General features: G+C 41.9%; 1 protein-coding gene and 1 long non-coding RNA gene across 40 annotated transcripts in view; one reads left to right on the forward strand and one right to left on the reverse strand.

The window, feature by feature from the left end:
- Window positions 1-225: 225 nt before the first annotated feature.
- Window positions 226-10,526, reverse strand: LOC105484567 (uncharacterized). 3 transcript variants are annotated; one of them, XR_011611921.1, is made up of 5 exons: window positions 10,432-10,526; window positions 9,488-9,610; window positions 8,141-8,266; window positions 5,285-5,350; window positions 226-696 (listed from the first exon to the last, which is right to left on the reverse strand). It is a non-coding gene; the product is annotated as an uncharacterized lncRNA (long non-coding RNA). The 3 variants fall into 3 exon arrangements; XR_011611919.1 differs by having other exon boundaries at window positions 9,941-10,526; XR_011611920.1 differs by having other exon boundaries at window positions 226-1,445; window positions 9,941-10,526.
- Window positions 10,527-11,096: 570 nt separating this feature from the next.
- The window catches only part of LOC105484566 (SMG7 nonsense mediated mRNA decay factor), an 88,521-nt gene continuing 78,377 nt past the window's right edge, over window positions 11,097-21,240 (forward strand). For 22 of the 37 annotated variants that reach the window (XM_024793689.2, XM_071076891.1, XM_024793693.2 and 19 more), the window contains exon 1: window positions 11,097-11,407. Coding sequence is in view for 6 of the 37 variants with exons in the window: in XM_024793692.2 (XP_024649460.2) it covers window positions 11,379-11,407 (29 nt within the window). In the remaining 31 variants the exon portion in view is untranslated. Of the gene's footprint in view, window positions 11,408-11,659; window positions 11,757-12,490; window positions 12,669-20,096; window positions 20,286-21,240 lie in introns of those variants that run through there. The other 15 variants (XM_011746323.3, XM_011746329.3, XM_071076921.1 and 12 more) reach the window with 3 other exon arrangements.

The raw sequence follows: 21,240 nt of genomic DNA on the forward strand, positions 1-21,240 counted from the left end.
GCCTCTTTTACGTTCTTACCCACAAATGGGGGAAAAAAAAAAAAAAGTAAATGTGGAAGTTCCTGACTGGCCACATTCCAGAGAATTGAGGAAATGCAAGTTGTTACATAACTGGGTGGGGCCAGTAGCATGACCTAGAGTTGAGGGAGGAGGAGAAAATAATTTTAAAGGTAAGAAAAGGCAAAATGACAAATAAAGGTATAACTTTAAACTTTTATTACTGAAAATAATTATCTGTGAATTCCATCCAGGGCATGCCATCTTTCTCAGGCTGTGACAGTTTCCAGAAGTAGATCCACAAATTACCACAGAGGCATTTTGGTCTACACTGTTGTATTAAAAAATGATCATCGTCATCAATTTTTGCTCATACATAAGTATTAGTTGTTGATACTGCATTAGAGCCATAGGAATTGTCTGTAACAAGATTTTTTTTTTTCAATCATCAGTTGTGAAAAGCTATTACACTTATCTTTTTTCTTTTTTATTCCCTTTAGACAGAGCCTTACTCTGTTGCCCAGGCTGCAGTGCAGCGGCGCGATCTCGGCTCACAACAACCTCCGCCTCCCAGATTCAAGCAATTCTTCTGCCTCAGCCTCCCAAGTAGCTGGGATTACAGGTGTGAGCCACTGCGCCAGGCCCTACACTTATCTTTAATCTGCTTCCTTTTCAACTTCCAATGTTACTTTCAGGCTCCTGTAATATAGAAGTTCAGGTATTCTTTAAAAACAATGCAAACCACCACCAAAACAACAATAACAATAATAAACTCAACTTTTGTTTTTTGGTTGGCAGAAAATGTTGAAAAGTGCATGAAATTAAAGCCAACCATAAGTAGTTTACCTCAGAAATAACTGCTATTAACATTTTATTATATTTATGACCATTTTCTATGTAATTCTATTTCATAGTTGAACTTTATGTATATAGTTTTGTATCTTTCAGGCATAATTTAGTATACTTTTAGCCATGGTTTTCCATCACTTTTATGGTACGAAGAGCTGTGTGTATTCCTTTTCCTGCTGGGAAATAGAATGTGAACAAGTAAACTCTGCATAATCTCATTCTGAAGGACTTCACAGTTGACTGGGACACTTAAGTGGATTACCTGATTGCATGTCTGTACTTGATCTCAAGTGGAATGGTTCCAAAGACTTCTACCACAGCATTTATCACTCTATAATATAACTTCCCTTTTACTTAACTGTCTTTTAAACCTTAAGCTCTGAGAGCAGGACTGTTTCGTTCACCATTTGCACCCTAAGGACTAGCATATGACCTGATACAATGAAAATTCTATTTAAGAAAACTGAATGAAAGATTGAATAAATTACTAAATACTAAAATTCTAGAGGATACACAACTCATCAAACTTCTCCATAGTAGCAGGGTACACCAAGATTAAGATTCCCAGAAGTAAAGTTTTAGTTTCGATATAGATTTGTCTTGAAAAGGCAGAGAAAGATAGGAATTGATCACCATCAATTGAATATTCTTTATAGATATTAAACTCAACTCTACCTAACATTCACACTGTGCTTTCATGCTAAAATTTGACTGTTCCTCAAACACTTAGAGAAAATTAATTTCAGCTTCTTTCTACAGCTGGTAACCTTCTGTAACATCTAGCCCACTGATGCCTATATTTCGGAAATGTTGGCATTCCAATTATTTGGCATGCCCTCTGGTCTTGGTCTTACCTATAGGGACATTGTTAAAGAACTAAAACTGGTGGGGTGCAGTGGCTTATGCCTGTAACCCCAGCACTTTGGGAGGTTAAGGCAGGTGGATCACTTGAGCCCAGGAGTTGAAAACCAGCCTGAGAAAAATGATGAAACCCTATCTCTACTAAAAACACAAAAATTAGCCAGGCGTGGTGGCGTGTGCCTGTAGCCCCAGCTACTCAGGAGGTTGAGGTGGGAGAATGGCTTGAGCCTAGCAGGTTGAGGCTGCAGTGAGCTGTGATTATGCCACTGCGCTACAGCCTGCGTGACAGGGAGAGACCCTGTCTCAAAACAACAACAAAAACCAAACTAAAACCATGCATATCCTCCTGGACAAAGAAATGGATGACTTGGAGGACCATAATGGGAACATTATAGCCAATGGTTGAAAGAGCAAGAGAATGAGACACAGCATGCAAGCCAGAGCCATTCCAGAGGCGTTAGTTTGAAAGAGGTCAGGGGAAAGCATAAGCAGCTGGTTTTGCTCCGTAGAAGCCTCCTTATCCTCTTTAGCTTTGCACGAGATCTTGGCTCTCATTTCATTCAAATATAGAACAGCTAATGAACTAAGACATCCTTCAGAAATAGATGAAAGAATTTATACTGGTCAGGCATGGTGGCTCACACCTGTAACCCCAGCACTTTGGGAGGCTGAGTTGGGAAGATCACTTGAGGTCAGGAGTTCATGACCAGCCTGGGTGACACAGTGAGACCTCAAAAATAAAAAACATTAGGTGGGCATGGTGGTGCATGTCTGTTGTCCTAGCGACTTGGGAGGTTGAGATGGGAGAATTTTTTGAGCCCAGGAGGTTGAGGCTGCAGTGAGCTGTGATTACACCACTGCACTCCAGCCTGGGCAACAGAGTGAGACCCTGTTGAAAAGAAAGAGAAAAAAGAAAAGAAAAGGAAAGGAAAGAAAAGAAAGGAGAGGAGAGGGAAGAGGGGAGGGGAAGGGAGGAGAGGGGAGGAGAAGGCAGGGCAGGGCAGGGTAAGAAAAAAAGAGAGAAAGAGAGAAAGAAAGAAAAAAGAAAGAAAGAGAAAGAAGGGAGGAAGGAAGGAAGGAAAGAAGGGAGGGAAGGAAGGAAGGAAGGAAGGAAGGAAGGAAGGAAGGAAGGAAGGAAGGAAGGAAGGAAGGAAGGAAGGAAGGAAAGTTGGTCATATGATAAAACTGGTCATATAGTTTTGAGGCAGTATGCTGTGTACCTCTACAGCATTTTGTACTTGTTTTTAAAGGCGCATTTAACCTACATTAATTAGTGTGTATGCAGTTCTTATTCACCCTTTATATACAGTAAGAGCATTTGTTGAGTGTCTACTAAGTGCCAGGCTGCTTACATATGTTATATGCCTTATTTAATTGAATTGAATTCAGAACCTGCCTCCAGAAACTTAATTATCACATTTACTTTGAAATTGGATATAGCCCTTTCCTTAAAATCCTACATTGAGTTTACTTAACCCTATCCTATTACAGGCAAAAAAATTAACAATAATAATGCTAGAATTTATAAACACTTTTCTGGTGAAAAATAGAGACCACTGAGCTTTCCATTCTACACCCCGATCCAATTTTCTTTGCGAAAATTTAAAGGTAATTTTTTATATTACATTCTAATTAGCTGATAGCCTCTCTTCTCTTTTGCCATCCTTCCCTAGCACCCTCTCCTGCCACATAACGAAAGAATTAACTGCTTCATCTAATTTCAAATTTAAAAACATAAAGTTAAATAAAAATAATTTGGACGTTGAAGATTGTTTTTCTACACTGAAGTCTGAGACTCTGGTGTGAAATAACTGATGAGTTATCCTTCATCTTGTAAGTGTGCACTTTACTCATTGCTTAAATATTTCATTTAATTAAAACTTTAATCTTGTTAAATGTAATAGCAATTTCAATTACCGAGATTAGTTGAAGGCCCAACAAAATTCTTTTCTTACTGCTTTAGGATTAATTCTAAAGAATACATGGTTCAACTTGTTTTTTGTTTCACTATGTTGCCCAGGCTGGTCTCGAATTTCTGGACTGAAGCAACCTTCCACCTTGGCCTCCAAAGTGCTGAGATTACAGGTGTGAGCCATTGTACCCAGCTACCAAATTTCTATTAATTTGTTTTTGTTTTTTAATTCATTGACTTAATGAACATTTATTGAGCATTCCTTGTATCTGGTGTTCTGCTAGGGAAGTGATAATACAAGAATAAGCAAAATAGGCACAGCATCTACTCTTACAGAGCTTACAAGTGGAGGTAACAGATATTAAACAAAGATTTACAAACATGAAAGACTTACAAATGCCACGAAAAAGAAGGACAGAGTGCTATGGGAACATATAACCAGTTTAGCTAACTTAGCCTAATGGTTGGGGGTTGGAAAGTAGAGAAAGCTCATCCAAAGAAGTTCGGATTTAGGCTTGAAGCATAGGAAGACATAAGAGTCGTCTGAGGAGAAGAACTACCTAGATAGAGGGAACAACTTATCTAAAGGCTCTGAGAAGAAAAGAACACTGCTTATTTGAGGACCTAACAGAAGGTCACTATAGCTAGAGTGGTGATACCAGGGGGTGGGGAGGGTTGTCAGAGAAGAGGCAGGCAGAGACCAGAACAGAGGTCATGGTAAGGATTGGAAACTTTATCCTAAGGGTAATGGAAAAGCAATGGAGACTTAAAGCCAGGGGAAAAAACTTTTTAAAGAGCTTAACATAGCTAAAATATGGAATATATGTACCCATTACTTTATTATTTAATTTGTTCCAGAATGTATTCTTACATCTTAATCCAATAACATTAAGAATTGTTTTTAAGATGGAGTCTTGCTATGTTGCACAGGCTGGCCCCAAACTCCTTGGCTCAAGTGATCCTCCTGCCTCAGCCTCCTGAGTAGCTGAGATTATAGGCACCTGCCACTGTGCCAGGCTAATATTAAGAATTTTTACAAATATGACCAGGTGAGGTGGTCACCTGTAATCCCATTACTTTGGGAAGCCAAGGCGGGAGGTCTTCTTGAGCCCAGGAGTTTGAGACCAGCCTGGGCAACATAAGGAGACCCCCATCTCTACAAAAAATAAAAAAATTAGCTCGGCATGGTGAGGGAAGCCTGTAGTCCCAGTTACTTAAGAGGCTGAGGCAGGAGGATTACTTGAGCCCAGGAGGTTGAGGCTGCATTGAGCTATGATCATGCTACTATGCTCCAGCCTGGGCAACACAGCAAGTCCCTGTCTCAAAAAAAAAAAAAAAAAAAAAGAACTTTTACAAATATGGGACAAACTATCCAGGTTTTTGATATGTAAAAGTTTTCTGAGAATAGAAAAGACCCTGGGATTGTAAAGCAAAGCAAAAAAGTGCTTGGATACATACTCTTAGTATGCCTTGAAGTGATGGACCTAAGTCCTAAGTTTCTTTGCTTTTCATCTTTATCACATTTTAACTTGACTAGAAATTGCATTGGTACAATAATAATGTTAGGGAAAAGAGGAAGGTGTGTGTTAGTCCATTTTCACACTGCTATAAAGATACTACCCAAGACTGGATAATTTATAAGCAAAGGAGGTTTAATTGACTCACAGTTCTGTATAGTCGGGGAGGCCTCAGGAAACTTACAATCATGGTGGAAGGCGAAGCAGGCACCTTCTTTAGGAGGCAGCAGGGAGAGACGAACAAAGGAGGAAGTTTCAAACACTTATAAAAACATAAGATCTTGTGAGAACTCACTCACTATCATGAGAACAGCATGGGGGAAACCACCCCCATGATCCAATCACCTCCCTCCCTGGACACATGGGGATTACAGGTCCCTCCCTCAACATGTGGGGATTATAAATCAAGATGAGATTTGGGCAGGGACACAGGGCCAAACCATATCAGTGTGTACATGTGTATATGCATGTACATGTTTCCCCTGATTTTGAAGAACAGATTTATGACAATGAATATCAGTATCACATTCTTAGTGCTCCAAAGTAGTATCTACCTGATAAAAGTTAGGGAAGTAGAAACTAGAAAATATTAAAAGATTATGTTATTTTAGTTGGGTGTTTTAAGAAAAATATGGCAACTTCTAGGTAACTCAACAGACTTTGACATGAAATATGTTGCTGTTAGATTAGGGACCCCCAAGATGATTTCAGTAAGTACTGTGCTTGGGGTAGTAAAGAGATGCATGAACACTAAGGCCTTCTGCCAATAAAGTAAGAGAGGTTAGGGTTTTTATTTTGGTTTTTCAATACTTTTCAATCTTCCCTATGAGCATCTCTTCTTGTCTTCTCCAGATTGTGTCCATTAAATCAGCAGATAAGAATTTTAGGTGTGGTACTTTCTCAGAGGTATTGCTTATTGTGAGTTGGGGAACCTTGAAGATAATAAGATTTCCCTTAGTAAATACTAGGAGAATGGAGAAGTGAAGGGGGAGAGAAAGCTCTGAATATTGTTCCCCAACTGTCACCTCACTGCTTCCCATATCAGAAGTTTCTTTTCTTCAATCTTGGACTACAATGGTTCCTGACTATTCTTCAGGGTAAAAGAATCCCTCTTTAGGGTGAATGAATAAGTATACGCTTTGCAAATTGTTTGAAGGCCACTGACCCTTGATCTAAGAAATCTTGAGCAACAGGAGACCTGAATTTAAATGTCAATTTGTATCTGACTCACTATTTGAAGATAATGAATTACTCATTTGATTGAATCACTTAACTCTATGGTCTGAGGTGTGATACTGAAGAGGAATGAATGGCTAGCTTCACACACATTGTGTACTGAGTATGCAATTGATAATAAATGTGTTTCTACTTTGATGAGAATGATTTACCAAGTTCCTAATTGTGCACAGGATTTAGAAACATTCAGAATATGTAGGCTAAATATAAAAATAAATTAGGGCTTGTTATGATGTCATGGAACAGGCTGTCTATTATTACAAAAAGGGAGGAGGCCTGCTATGTATTAATTTTCAGGTTACCAAAGCTCTGGGTAAATTTGGTAAGAATGTTAAGAGTAGCTTCTCAGCAAGTACCAATGTTTGACTGAAAAGAGGCCATTCTATTTACTTGGACAGAAGTGTGGTTATATTAGGCTGTCTTATGTGATAAAAGATTTTTGAAAAGTTTTAAATCTCTAGCATCTGACTCACAATGTCCTAATATTGTGTTCTTTTCTGTAATCAGAGCCATGGATAAAGAAATCTATCTTCTAGTACTGGACACCAATAGATTTGAATGTGAGTTCAGACCTATGAGTATTACAGACAAAGACTAGATTGAGAGCTGGGTACGTGATTCGCACCTAAAATCCCAGTTACTTGTGAGGCTGAGGTGGGAGGACTGCTTGTGGCCAGGAGTTAGAGATCAGCCTAGGCAACACAGTGAGACTGAATCTCTATTTAAAAAAAAAAAAAAAAAAAAGACTAGATAGAGTATTATTTTAAAAAATAACGTTATGCTGTAGTAGTTCTATTTTACTCATTTTAGCTTGATATAAAAGAGCAAAAGGGGCCAGGCAAGGTGACTCACACCCATAATCTCAGCACTTTGGGAGGCCAAGGCAGGCGGATCACTTGAGGTCAGGAGTTTGAGACCAGCCTGGCCAACATGGTGAACCTTGTCTCTACTGAAAATACAAAAATTAGCCAGGCATGGTGGTGCACACCTATAGTCCCAGCTACTTGGGAGGCTGAAGCATTAGAATTGCCTGAACCCAGGAGGCAGAGGTTGCAGTGAGCTGAAATTGTGCCACTGCACTCCAGCCTGGGTGACAGAGTAAGACTCTGTCTCAATTTAAAAAAAAAAGGGCAGAAAAAAATTAACATTTATCAAGTCCAGTGTTGTATAATGGGCACTCAATCATGTATGTCATCATTAAAGGTCACAGGAAGCCTATAACAGGTAATGCTTCCATTTTGGTCAAGGAGCAAACTGAAGTTCAGAAATCAAGATGGCAGAGTTAGAATGCATACTCAGGTCCATTAGCTTGTGATCTTTCCATGAAATCACTTAGCCAAAAAGACAAACCCAAAATCTTAAAATCTGGTAGGATTAATGTAAGTAAGGAAGCTTCTCTTTAATTTTTTTTTTGGTTTAGATGTGATCTTATATCTGCAGGGGAAAAAGGTGAACAATATCTATTGCAGAAAGAAAGATGTCTGTAATTCTACAAGTTTGTTGACTAGGGCAAGTAGAAATAGATGAAATTAGAAAATGTGTATTAAACAGTATATAAATAGAAGGTAATAATTTTTCTGAGTCCTATTGATTTTTGAAAGTAATTTAAATATTAGTATCAAAGTCTTCTAATCTCTAAAATATGCTGCTATTCTTCTATTTAGCTAGAGATATTGTAAAGCTATTGAAGAGTCTTATAAAATTCTTAGGAAAGCTGCTATAAAACACAGATTATTTCTGACCTCATGTGTTCCTACTTTGTTCTTACCCCAATTACTGCATCCCTTATATTGCATCCTGATCATCACTCTGAGATCTCTACCAGCAGGTGGGTTCCCTCAAGACAGGGACCAGGTCTCTTTCATTGTGGTATCCATCATAACCAGAACAGTATCTGAAATACAATAAGTACTCAGTAAATGTTTATGGAATAAATCAGCAAACCCTAACAAAAGGATTCCTCTTTCTGATCCATTTCTCTATTTCCACAATGAGAAGATAGTTGCAATATTTTCCTAGATTGCTTATCAGGAATGTATGATAACTGTTCATACACTCTTTTTATTTTTTTGAGACAGAGTCTCGTTCTGTCGCCCAGGCTGGAGTGCAGTGGCGCGATCTCGGCTCACTACAAGCTCCGCCTCCTGGATTCAAGCCATTCTCCTGCCTCAGCCTCCCGAGTAGCTTGGACTACAGGTGCCTGCCACCATGCCCGGCTAATTTTTTTGTATTTTTTTAGTAGAGACGGGGTTTCACTATGTTAGCCAGGATGGTCTCGATCTCCTGACCTCGTGATCCACCCGCCTCTGCCTCCCAAAGTGCTGGGATTACAGGCGTGAGCCACCGCGCCTGGCCTTCATACACTCTTTACTGGAGATATGTGCCACAGACATAAATGGCTATTACCATAATTAGTAAGGGGGTAATTATTACCATTTTTATTCTGGTTGAAATCTTTAAAAAATCTAACCAATATACTATCACATTGGTCTTTAAGTTAAAAAAAAAAAAAGAAAAAGATCTAACCAATACATTTTCGGAAAGAAATGTAGGCTATTTGAGGTAATAGGTAGTAGGAATCTATCCTTGGGCGCTCATGGAAGAAGGAAAAGCAGAACCTCACCGCGGAAATGAGAATAATCCCTCACTAGGTGGCTCTCTTTGCCGTGAGTGGGCGGCGCGTCGGTGCCGGGCGGGTGATTGAGGGCATTGTACTGCCGCAAGCGCTGCGCGTCACGCCGCATCATACCAGGCGCTGGCAGCATGAGGGGCATAGTCCAATTTCTATTTCGTTAATGACAATCTGTCCTTGGAATTTATTTCAAAGCAGGTTGTCCTTTCGCTTCCGCCAAACTTATACCTGATGTTTCAACTGAACATTGGTATAGTCTTATTGGTACAGGTTTCAGGGAAGGATCTTGAAAGTGCCTCTCTGGCTGGCATGGAAAAAGACAGCAGGAATCAGGTAGCCAAACCAGACCAAACCAAATCAAAATAGTCCATTAAAATCCTTATTTTAACTCTCCTATGAGGGCTGCATTCTTGGAAGGTTTTATATAGTTACATATCCTAAAGTACTTTGGGATAGCTCCTTAAATGACTCCACAATACGAACCGAAAATATAACTTGTAAAGTGTCAATTTCTTCAAGCCATGAATGATGAATTTTCCAGCTATTTCTCGTATACTCCATATTATTATTGACTTCGTTCTTTATTTCGGCTTTTTGGCCCGAAACCTGACACAAAACACACATAATAAATATCCAAAAAGATTTATTCTAAGAATGAAATTTCTTTTCCTAGTCTCCTTTCATCAGACAGATCTGTCTAGGGTTCTTCCTGATACTCTTTTATCCAATGTTTCCCTCTCTAACCCAACGACACAGAATGACGACTTTTAAAACACTGCAGACCCGTGAGAGGAGAAAGGTTGCAGAGGAGGGAGGAACTTGGAGGTCTGCCTTTAATAATCAAGCAGGATCCCCACTGCGGGTGCCTATCAGAGTTATGGCGATAGTCAGCCTTCCGGTTAGTCCCCGACTTAAATGATAGAAAACACGTGTTACCCTTCTAGGATGCGTTCCTACCCTCACCCTGGCCTCCTCGCAGCAGGATCGCGACAGCTAGGTCAGGAGGGAGTACGCGGGTGGGGTGGATTTGGGGGAGGGGTTGACTCGCCAAAAGTCGGCTATCCCCGTCGGCAGGGGAGGCATCACGGCTGTCGTGTGCCGCTCTCCTCCCTCAGGGACCCCGTTCAGGCGGGATCCCGCCTCCCAGAGCCCAAGGCAGTTGTGGGGAAACCCCTTGCCTTTCCTCGCCGCTTGGCGCTGCCGCCTCGCTCTCCCGACTCCAGCCCGCCGCCCGCCAGCCTCCAGGCCATGCATCTTCTTCGCAGGCCCAGCCCTCTCCACGCCCGGCTCTGAGAGGAAACTATGGAGGTGGTTCCCGCCTGCAGGCGGGTGGAAAAGCCCATGGTGAATGCCTCGGGGTGTCCCCCCAGTTGCTGTGAGAAGTGGGAAGGGAGGAGGAAGTGGACTTCACCACCGGGGAGAACTACCTCTATTCCTAACTTGGGGGAGGCCTTTAGATGGAAGGGAAGCCAACGGGGAACCCTGGGCGGTTTCCAGGGAATCCATTGGCCAAGGGGAGGGTCACCCTGTCCGCACACACTGGTTACTATGACAATACAACCACAGCCTCCAGTTGCCATGGCAGCTGTCTATCCAATCCGATTCTTCTCTTTTCTCTTCCTCTCCGGGCCCCACCTTATCCCCTCCAAGAGTCTCCCAGCGTGCATGGGGAGGGGCTGCAGAGAAGAGGAAAGGGGGTCCTTCGAGTCACTCTCTACGCGCGAGAGAAGACAAGAGTCGAGGGACTGCTGGGAGGAACTGTAGGAGGAAGGGGCGGCGTTTCCGGTGGGGAAGAGTGGAGGCGTGCAAAAAGGAAGAGAGAAATCCGCTGGAGTGATAAGAAGGGGGAAGACTTTGAGTGTAACTCCCGGTTCTTTGGGCCTCGGTGTTCTTGGTGGGGTTGGGATTGCCCCCTTGCGCGGGAGGAGAAGGGTGGATTGGCAGGAAGCCTCCAAGCGCCACCAGCCGGTAGCTCAGAAGCCGCACACGCGCCACACAGCTCGTTGATCCCAAAAGGGAGCGCTACAGAGAAGCGGAAATCACCGGGAGAGACAGGCGCTGCTGAAATCTCGCGAGAGGGAGCCCCCCTCGTAGCCGACTTCCTTCCTCTGCTTCTCCTCTTTCCCCCGCCCCTCCTCCCTCCCCCTCCCCCCTGGGTCGGAGTGTCCCTGCGCCCCACGGGCCGGAGCAGCAGCGAAAGCAGCTTTCCCCGCTCCCTCCCCCTCGCCTCATTCACCCCCACCCCCTTGCCGAGCGAGGAGGAGCCGGAGGAGAGGAAGATGGCGGCGGCCGCCAGCACCCGCGGTGCCGCGGGGCCGCTCCGAGGAGCCTGAGAGACCCACGGAGGCTTCGCGGGAAGACGCGGCGGCGGAGGATGAGCCTGCAGAGCGCGCAGTACCTCCGGTGAGTGCCGAGGCCGGCCTGGTACGTAGGGGGAGCGGGCCGCGGGTTGGGGCATGGAGCAACAGACACCGAGGTGGTAAGTCCGGGGTGGCGGGGGAGTTGCTGCGTCCTCTCCTCGCCGGGCAGGGCGGCGGGGGCTGCATGGGGATCTGCGGGAGGGGGCGGAACGGGTATGGGTGCCTAAGCCCCCACCGGCCGGGCTGAGCTCTGGCGAAGCCTGCTCGTCCCGGTGCGAGGAGGGAGGTTGAGGAAGCGTGAGAATGTCTGTGCGCGCGCGCCCGTGGTCTCGGGCTCGCTAGCGAGGGGTGGAGAGAAACGTCCGGGGAGGCAGCGGCGACCCCGAGTGGAGGTGGGTGTGGAGGAGTCTGATCCCCGTGGCAGGGGACTCGTGGTGTGGCGTGGGATTGGTTGGAGCGATGCATGAGTAGAGGACGGGGAGGAAGTCTGCACACCTGGGGAGTTGGGGCGGGGTAACCGAGGAGGGCAGACAGAAGGAGAGGGAGACCGCAGGAAACTGGAGCTTGTTCTTCATTCTCGGGTTGGGAGTATTAAGGAATAATGTCATCTGTAGTTGGCGGTGTGGGGAGGGGTTGAAGAAGGGGACTAGATGGGGAAGTGAGGAAAGAGGGAGGCACTGTGGACAAGGTTGGGTTTTTCAGAAGAAACTGGGTTAGAATCAGTGTAGTTGGAAGATACCATTCTGAGAGTCGTGTACATTCATTAAGAGTGGTGTAAGGAACTTACACCAGAGGTATGTCAGAGGTAGAGTGACACATGGATATAGTGTGTGTGTATGCGAGATGTGTGTTTGGGGTGGGGGGGCGGCTACTGATGCACATTTCAGAAAGAGGATGTAGATAGGTTGAACTTAGTACATGATGGCGAGAACATATTGAATGGAAGGACGCCAACTTTTGTGCAGCCAGAAAGGTTCCATGGAAGCTGAGTAAGAGCTTGGAGGCAGAGGTAAAGTGGGTCAAAAATCTTGATAACAGAGAAAAGTAAGGTTGTTAGATCCTGAAATTAACTGGGGAGTGACTAGAAAAGGGGAAGACTTTAAAATTGGTCCTTTTTGTCTTTCAGGAGCAGAACTAAGAAAGGGAGGCCTTATGGAAAGATGTTTTTAAAAAACTTGTTTCATACCTTGCGGAGGAGGGAGTTGGATGAGGTTGAAGTCTGAAATGAGTGGAAAAGTCACTTTATCTGTTTAGTGACGTGAACGTATTGATGTGTGTGGATCCCTATATGTATATTGCAAGAGGTGTGTAGTTACATGATACATAGGGTAGCCATTATAATTTTTAAAGTAGTAAAGTTTTATTAAGCATAATAGGGAGAGGAAAGAATGAGATATTTGAACTATGCTTGAATGCTTGATTTTAACACAACATATATGCCCAGTGACCATAGTACAGTTGGAATGATGTCTGTAATTTGAGGCCCTTCTTTTCATCTCAAATATTCCTTTGTTGTTTAATATTTCAAATAAATACAGCTATGACAAAGATCTGTTGTAGGTGCTATAGAGAGATATGGAAACCATCAGGGTGCTGATTAGTCTTAAGGAATTTGCAGTTGAGTGTCTATTAGGCAAGTAAGTTAATAACAGCACAGAGTGTAAGGACCTTGAAAGATACCAAGTGTTGCCGGGCACGGTGGCTCACACCTATAATCCCAACACTTTGGGAGGCCAAGGTGGACGGATCACCTGAGGTCAGGAGTTCAAGACCAGCCTGGCCAACATGGTGAAACGCCTTCTCTACTAAAAATACAAAAAATTAGCTGGGCGTGGTGGCGGGTGCCTGTAATGCCAGCTCCTCAGGAAGCTGAGGCAGGAGAATTGCTTGAACCTGGGAGGCGGAGGTTGTGGTGAGCCGAGATCAAGCCATTGCACTCCAGCCTGGGCAACAAGAGTGAAACTGCGTCTCAATAAATAAATAAATACATAAATAAAAATAAAAGATACCAAGTGTTTTGAGTCCAAAGGCAGGAGATCACCTGAGCAATGGGAGGGAATCAGGAAAGACTTTGTTCATTTGCTCATTCATGTACTCATGATTCATTAGTTGTTTTGTTGATCACCTGTATGGGAGGCGTTGTACCAACATCTGAAAATAGAAAAATAAGAACTCCACCCTCCTTTTACAGAGCTTACAGTTAAACTTAAAGAAAATGGCACTTCGGATATTGTTCATCCTTAATGTTCATTTTGACAGATGTGAATTGAGAAGAGGGGAATTCCAAATGGAAGGAAACCGAGCAGAGTTATGTAGGTAGGGAAGTTGGGGGAAGGGAGGTTTCCAGTCCAGTTAGACAAGAAGGTAGTGTGATATAGCTGGGAAAGCTTAGAGTTGTAGAGATTATCAAGTTTGACCCTTTCCTTTTACACATGAAGAATGTAAGCCCAAAGAAGGTAAAATTGTTGAGGCTTATATAGCTGGTGTGTGGAAACTAACTCAAATGTAGGTCTTCTAACTTCAAGTCAGCTATAGTACACTGCATGTCAGTGTTCATCTGTTCTTTCCACAAATACAAGTTGAGAACATAATATATTCTAGTGTTGAGGGTACACTGGTGAACAAAAGGGTGAATGTGGGAGGGTATATTATAGTAGAAAGACACAGTCAGTAAACATAGCAGTTAAATATATATCAGGGGGTCACAAGCACTAGGATGAGAAATAAAGTAAGACAGGAATGTACTGTTTTATCTGGACAAAGTGGTCAGGGAAATCCTATTTGATAAGGTGACTATATTTAAGAGGATCCTGAATATCATGTTCCATAGTTTATAGTTACAGTGGGTAGACAGTGGAGAATCTGAGATGATTTGTTAGAATCAATATGTTCATAGCTATGTGTTAGGAAGATGACTCTGTGTAATGTATTGGTGGATAACAGAGAAAAGTAAGGTTGTTAGAGCCTGACATTAATTGGGGAGTGACTATTGCTTAGAAAAGGGGAAGACTTTAAAATTGATCCTTTTTGTAAGGTTCTTTTCCTTACAAAAGATTCCCTTTGGGACTTTGGTCCGGAATAAGGTAGTGGCAGTGGATCTAGAAAGTTATGAAAAGCAAATTGGCAGAGTGGTGGTACTTTTAATGGGGAAGATCAGTGGACTTTGAGAGGCTTCTTGTTAATGTACCTTATATTTTATAGCTTGACATCATAGGGAAGATTTCCTTAGATGTGGAATCAGTGATAGCTTGAGATGAACTTAGTTCTTTGAAGAAGGGAGAAGAGAAAAAATATGAATACAATGATGTTTTTCAGCTAAAATTGAGCAGGCAAAATGGGGGAGGCATCGGTCCTGGGGTCCCTGAAAGATTCCTGGAGCCAGTCTTGTCTCAATCTTAGGCGTTTGTCCTAAGTAAATTAAAGCAAGCTTTAGAAGTCTGAGACCTAGCCGGGCGCGGTGGCTCAAGCCTGTAATCCCAGCACTTTGGGAGGCCGAGACGGGCGGATCACGAGGTTAGGAGATCGAGACCATCCTGGCGAACACGGTGAAACCCCGTCTCTACTAAAAAAAATACAAAAAACTAGCCGGGCGAGGTGGCGGCGCCTGTAGTCCCAGCTACTCGGGAGGCTGAGTCAGGAGAATGGCGGGAACCCGGGGGGCGGAGCTTGCAGTGAGCTGAGATCCGGCCACTGCACTCCAGCCCGGGCGACAGAGCCAGACTCCGTCTCAAAAAAAAAAAAAAAAAAAAAAAAAGAAGTCTGAGACCTAGGTGATGGTTGTGGGAATCATAAATAAAGGCTTGTGCCAGTCTGAATTTCCCTCCTCCTCTTTTGGATACTCATTCCATTTAAAGTCTGCAGTAGGGACACTAGAGAATGTCTTTAGGGAAGCATTATGTTCACGTTCTTTGAAAATAGAACTGTTGGTTTTTATAGACACTTCAGGGAGGATGCTGAGTATTGCTGAATGGATGTTGTTGGGGGGTATAGCAGTTGTTTTTCGTGACCTTGATTTTAAGAATTTTCTTGCCTACCTTTGTCAGTGGTGGAAGATCATGACTGGGCAATTTTTAATCTGCATGGTTACAGATCCTGCCTCATGTAGATGAAAATTAGTTTTGTCTCAGCTGAATTTTAATTTGTTAGACGAAATGAGCTGGGGTGTCTGGCATTGAAATGGTGTGGTGGTGGGAAACCAAGGAGCAAGATGGAAGTTTCAGAAGGGTCAGAAATGAAGATATGAGGTAAGAAGCCCCAGTAAGACCAATAAAGAGAAAATTCAACATCAAGGGAACTGAGTTAGTCTCAAGTTGTAAAAATAGAGCAGAGATGAAAGGAAGAAAACCTATCCTCTGTGTGGGAAAGATGATGATATTCTGGGCAGAAAAGGATAATGAAATTTTTTGTTTGTTGAAAGGTAAGTATCTTGTTAATACACTGACAAGACTTCTAAGTGAATCAGTTAAGTTGAAAATACTTTCTTATGTTTTATAAAAATGATCTTAAGTATGGGGGTTCTAGGCCAAATAATATTGGGAATTTATTACTCAAATTGAAGGAAAAGTCAGAGAATTTTCTCTTTCGATTTATGACAGAATGAAAGATTTTAAAAGACTTTGACACCTCTGTTGAGTAAAAGAAAAGGGTGTATTGAATATAGTTCATTTGGTGGGGATAGGAGAAGGTTAGGATAGGCCACAGGTGAGGTATAATATGCTTTAAAAGAATGACATTTTGAAAAAAAGAAAAATGGAAATTAACATCTCAAATTTGGAAAAGCAGAAGTTGGGGAAGTATTAAAGTACCAGACAGAGAAGACATCAAAGTTGTTTTGGAAGATGAGAAAGTAGAATAATCATAGTCATAGGGAATACCAGACAGGTCAAATCCTGTTATAAAAGGTGGCATAGGTGCCACCGAATGACTTCTGCTGCCGTTGTGGGAGGCACTGTTCATACTCTGCACTCCCTTCAACTTTCCTCCTTTCCTTCCTTCACTATTCTCTTTTGTCTTTAATTTCTTCCTATGCTGTGGGTGTTTCAGTGAGATCCACTTGAAGTGGATTCCTGCTGTTAGACTCCTTTACAGGAAAGGTCCAGAAAGTATCTGTTTTGTTTTATGCGTGTGTGTGTGTGTGTGTATGTGTATACGTGTATATGTGTGTGTGTATATATATATATATTTTTTTTTGGTATGATACATCTATAGTGAAGAGGCTGCATCTCAGTGGTTCACTTGTCAGAAATTTTGTTTCTAATATAACAGCCACAGGGTTGTTTTCTAAGCCAGCAGAAAAATGGTTGTCATTTAAATAGGAAGTAACATATCCAATATGGTATAAAATAAAAATAAAAATGTATCACTATAAATCTTGGAACAGAGAGAGATAATGGGGATAAGACTGGATAAAGTAGCAAGCTGAGCCTTATCCTAGCCTGGGGAGAGGAACAGAGAAGATAGTGGGAGCATTGGGAGGAATATATAACTAAGTAGGATGGGCTCCAGGTTCTAGAAGAGTTTAGTGATGCTAGATCAGATAGTGTATCCTGAAGCTTCTAGAAGTCTTAGAGCACATGCTGATTTTAGTTCATGTGGTCCAGGAAGTCGTTTTCCCCTGTCCCATCCACTTCCTTTCCACCAAGTACATCCTTTACAGAATGTAAATTAGCTTTTGTCCCGGAATATCAGCCAAATGTGGTGACATTATTTGAATGAATGGCTGTCTCTTTAGGCTTATAAGTCTTTGTTATAACAGTGTTAATAGCTTATTACCTGCTTGGATATTGTCTGACTAAATTATTTTGGCAGTTAATTTCTGCTTCCCTTGTGGTTTCATTTGGATTCAAAATGTATACTTCCTGTCCTATCTTAGGTTTCATTTCTTTTGCTTTCTAACAGCTGTGGTCTTCTGCCTTCACGGTAGAAGCAGCAATTGCTGAGTTTTTTGTTGTTTTTAATGGGTATGTTACAGTAAGATCTGGACCCACTAGTGTTGCAAGTTTCATAAGGCAGTTTTGGGGAGGAGAGTGGTTCACATTTAAAAGGGCTGGTGTGTTTTATACTTGAGAGAATGGTATTTCTAGTTCTATATCCTTGAGGAATCGCCACACTGTCTTACACAATGGTTGAACTAGTTTACAGTCCCACCAACAGTGTAAAATATTTGTACATATTTTAATTTCTTAAATCTGTGTTCTCTTTTACTGGCCATTATTGAATACTTATTGTGTAGAGCACAATTTACCGGGGTTTTGCCTTTGGCAAATTAAAAGAAAGACATTTAAGTAGCTATAATAGTAGGTCAAAGGTACTATGTAAGTATAGGCAAGAAGTTTATTTCAACAGAGGTGGAGATAGAGTGAAGAGGGTGTCTTTGAGGAGGTAAGATTTGGTTTGGATATTGAAAGATGGATGGGATTTTAAAAAGTGGATGTTGGGCAAATTGCCATTTCAGGCAGGAAGAACAACTCATGGCTCCTTTGTTCCAAATAAATTTTTTAAAAATTGATTCACTCATTTAATACATTGCATTAGTTAGTATTTTGACCACATCTTAAGGTTTTCTTTTTTTTTTTTTTTTTTTTTTTTTTTTTTTTTTTTTTTTGAGACGGAGTCTCACGCTGTTGCCCAGGCTGGAGTGCAGTGGCGCGATCTCGGCTCACTGCAAGCTCCGCCTCCCGGGTTCCCGCCATTCTCCTGCCTCAGCCTCCTGAGTAGCTGGGACTACAGGCGCCCGCCACCGCGCCCGGCTAATTTTTTGTATTTTTAGTAGAGACGGGGTTTCACTGTGGTCTCGATCTCCTGACCTTGTGATCCGCCCGCCTCGGCCTCCCAAAGTGCTGGGATTACAGGCTTGAGCCACCGCGCCCGGCACATCTTAAGGTTTTCTTAGGTAAGATAGGTTCATGGACAGAGAAGTGGTGATGTGGAAGTGGTAGTTCAAAGATTTGGTGACTGCTGTGGGCCTCAAAAAGGGAAAAGGAATTTGGTCAGGAAGGTTCCTACAGAATCCCTTCTTTTAACTGTACTCTTAAATGTTTACCATCCTTCAGGACCTTTTTTCAGTTGTGTGGCTCTCTTCTTTTAGTCTCTTTAATTATTGCCTTTACTGTTCTTACCTTCTATGAACCAATCTCAATTTTCCCTTAAAAGGCCTTCCTGTTCTGATTTTTCTTTGTGCTCTGTCCTTCTTTAGCTTTGTTTTATGGCCAGGCATTTCAAGTTTGCCCTAACCTATGTTTTTCCTTTAGTTACCATCTACTTTTCCTTGATCCCTTGCTATCTAGCCATTTTTTCCTGACTACATTATTGAACTTGACATTTTCAAAGGTGCCAAAGACCTCAGCGTGGCCAAATTCATTTACTGATTGTTTTCCTTTCTCTCACACACTTTTGTTTTCCTTCCTCTCTGTGTCCCCCTCTCTTGTATCTGTCCTTCTATCCATTCCACCAATAAACATTCAGTTTGGACCATGCTGTATCCCAGGTCCCTGGGGATAAAAAGAGACTATGCCCTCAAGTAGTTTCACTGGGCATACAAGTAAGTACTCAATTACCAAATAGTTCATACTGGCAATGGTATATAAACAGAGGCTTTATGGGGTCTTCTGAGCTCTGTTGCGTTTAGCATCAAGATTTCGTGATTCTGATTACATTGCCCATTCTTTTGAAAAATTCTTCCAACTGTTACCCACCTGCATTTCTTCCTGCAGGTATCAAGAAGAAAGCATTGATTTGGGGCTTTAAGCACCACCCGCTACTTTCTGTGTGGGCTAACAACTTAACATTTCTGGGTCTTGATTTCTTTATTTGTAAAACGGAACATTGATCTCCTAAAATTGCTGTCAGTGTTAAAATAAAAAAGGTTTACATGTGTTTAACAAATTCTGGTTCTTTTTCAGGTTCCCTACCACCTGTCCCCCTGCCAATTAATCTTTGCATTGCTTCTATATTAATAGTCTTGAAAAAGTATTTGTATATGGCTTTCGCTTCCTTAAACTCATTTATCTGGTATTGTTGGCCTTCCATAAAATGACCTGCACCTACTTCTGCCTCATAATATCTTCTTACTCCTTGATAGAAACCAACTGCCTTAGCCAGAGTAATCTCATTGTTTTCTAATCATGGCATGTGCATTCCTGCTTAAATCTCTCTTCCCATGTCATTTCCCATGTGGGAAGTGCCATTCTGTACTAGCTTAGCTTAAGCTTCACCTTCTTTTGTGAAGACTTCCTTGTGTACTCTGGTGATTTCTGCATTCTTTGAACTTTGTAGCATTTCCTGTATCTTAGTCATTTGGTACTTCTAATTTCTTAATTTTGTAATGATCTCTTTTTTTATATGTGACCTATCTCTGCAGCTAGACTAAGTATGGTTGAGAGCATGTCTCAGCATCTTTTAAATGTACAGTGTACATAATTGGTGGTAAATAAAATTGTCATGCTTTTGTTTTGTTTTTGCAAAACATTTAGGAATATTTGCCGTATGCCAGTGCTAGGCTCTGAGAATATAAAAATGAACTGATGCTTACTCTTTAGGATAGTGGCTCCTGCGGGAGACAGATGTGGCACAAGTATTTCAATATAATGTGGTAAATACAATGTGAAATGTTTTTGAGGAATTCCATGGGTGTACCAAGGGAAGTGGAACTTTTCCTGCATAGGACATTTAGGGAAAGCTTCTGGAGTTGAATACCTGAGTTCAGTTTTACTTATTTTTTTTATTTTTCTCAGACAGGATTTTGCTCTGTTGCCCTGGCTGGTTTTGAACTCCTGGCCTTAAGCGATCCTCTTGCCTCAGCCTCCCAAGTTGCTTAGATTTATAGGCATGAGCCACCACTCCCTGTGAGTTGAATTTTAAAAGGATGAGCAGGATTAGCCAGGTGAAAAAAGAAGAGAAGAGTATAGCAGGCAAAGAACAAAGTGAGTAAATGCCTCAGTGCAGTGTGTTTGAAGAACTCTGAAAGAATCCTGATACTAGGATTCTTTGGTTGATGTAAACATTATGATCAGATCGAGACTACCAGTCACATTAGGTTATATAAATTAGGGAGTTTGATTAGTCCATATCTCATTCTGCATTTTTTGTTGGGAGGGTGGGTCTAAGGTTCTCTTTCAGTGAATCTGGTCATTAATCTTAAGGGAGCAGTTTATATTTGAATGGCTGGTGTGTGTTATGCACATTCTTACTGGAATAGGGAGACCCAAGAGAGAAAGATTTATATAATGCCTATAGTACTTCCTCTGAGATACGTAAAGATTTAGATTTCCTCCCCCTGCTTTTTTAAGTAGCCTTAAAAAAAAATAGCTATTTGGAACATTATTAAATGATTACGTGGGAGATGATGAGAGTGTTAGTGAGTACAGTAGTCCTCCCTTAATTATGGTTTTAGTTACCTTGTGGTCAATGGTAACTAAAAGTAGGTGGTCAGAAAATAGGTGAGTACAGTACAATGTATTTTGAGAGAGTGAGAGACCGTGTTCACATAACTTATTATTATAGCTTATGTCATAATTGTTCCATTTTATTATTAGCTATTGTGAGTCTCTCACTGTGCCTAATTTATAAGTTAAACTATCATAGGGAAGTCTGTATAAGAAAAAGGTGGTATATATAGTGTTTGTTACCACCTGAAGTTTCAGGCATCCACAGAGTCATCTCCCATGGATAATGGAGGACTAATGTACATGTAATTCTGAAAACAGCTTTGGGCTGATAGGACTTCTTTTATAGAATCCTCACTTTGAGATGAGGTAGAATGGAGGTAGAGTTGTGAGGAGGAGGAGTTCTATAGCATTAGGGGGAAATATCAAAAATCTTTAGTTAGGTTAAGTGAGGTGTCTTTGGATTTAACTTTTTCAAGTCATAAAGAAGAAA

The sequence above is a fragment of the Macaca nemestrina genome, chromosome 1 (genome assembly GCF_043159975.1).
Source record: "Macaca nemestrina isolate mMacNem1 chromosome 1, mMacNem.hap1, whole genome shotgun sequence".
NCBI classification, from domain to species: Eukaryota; Metazoa; Chordata; class Mammalia; order Primates; family Cercopithecidae; genus Macaca; species Macaca nemestrina.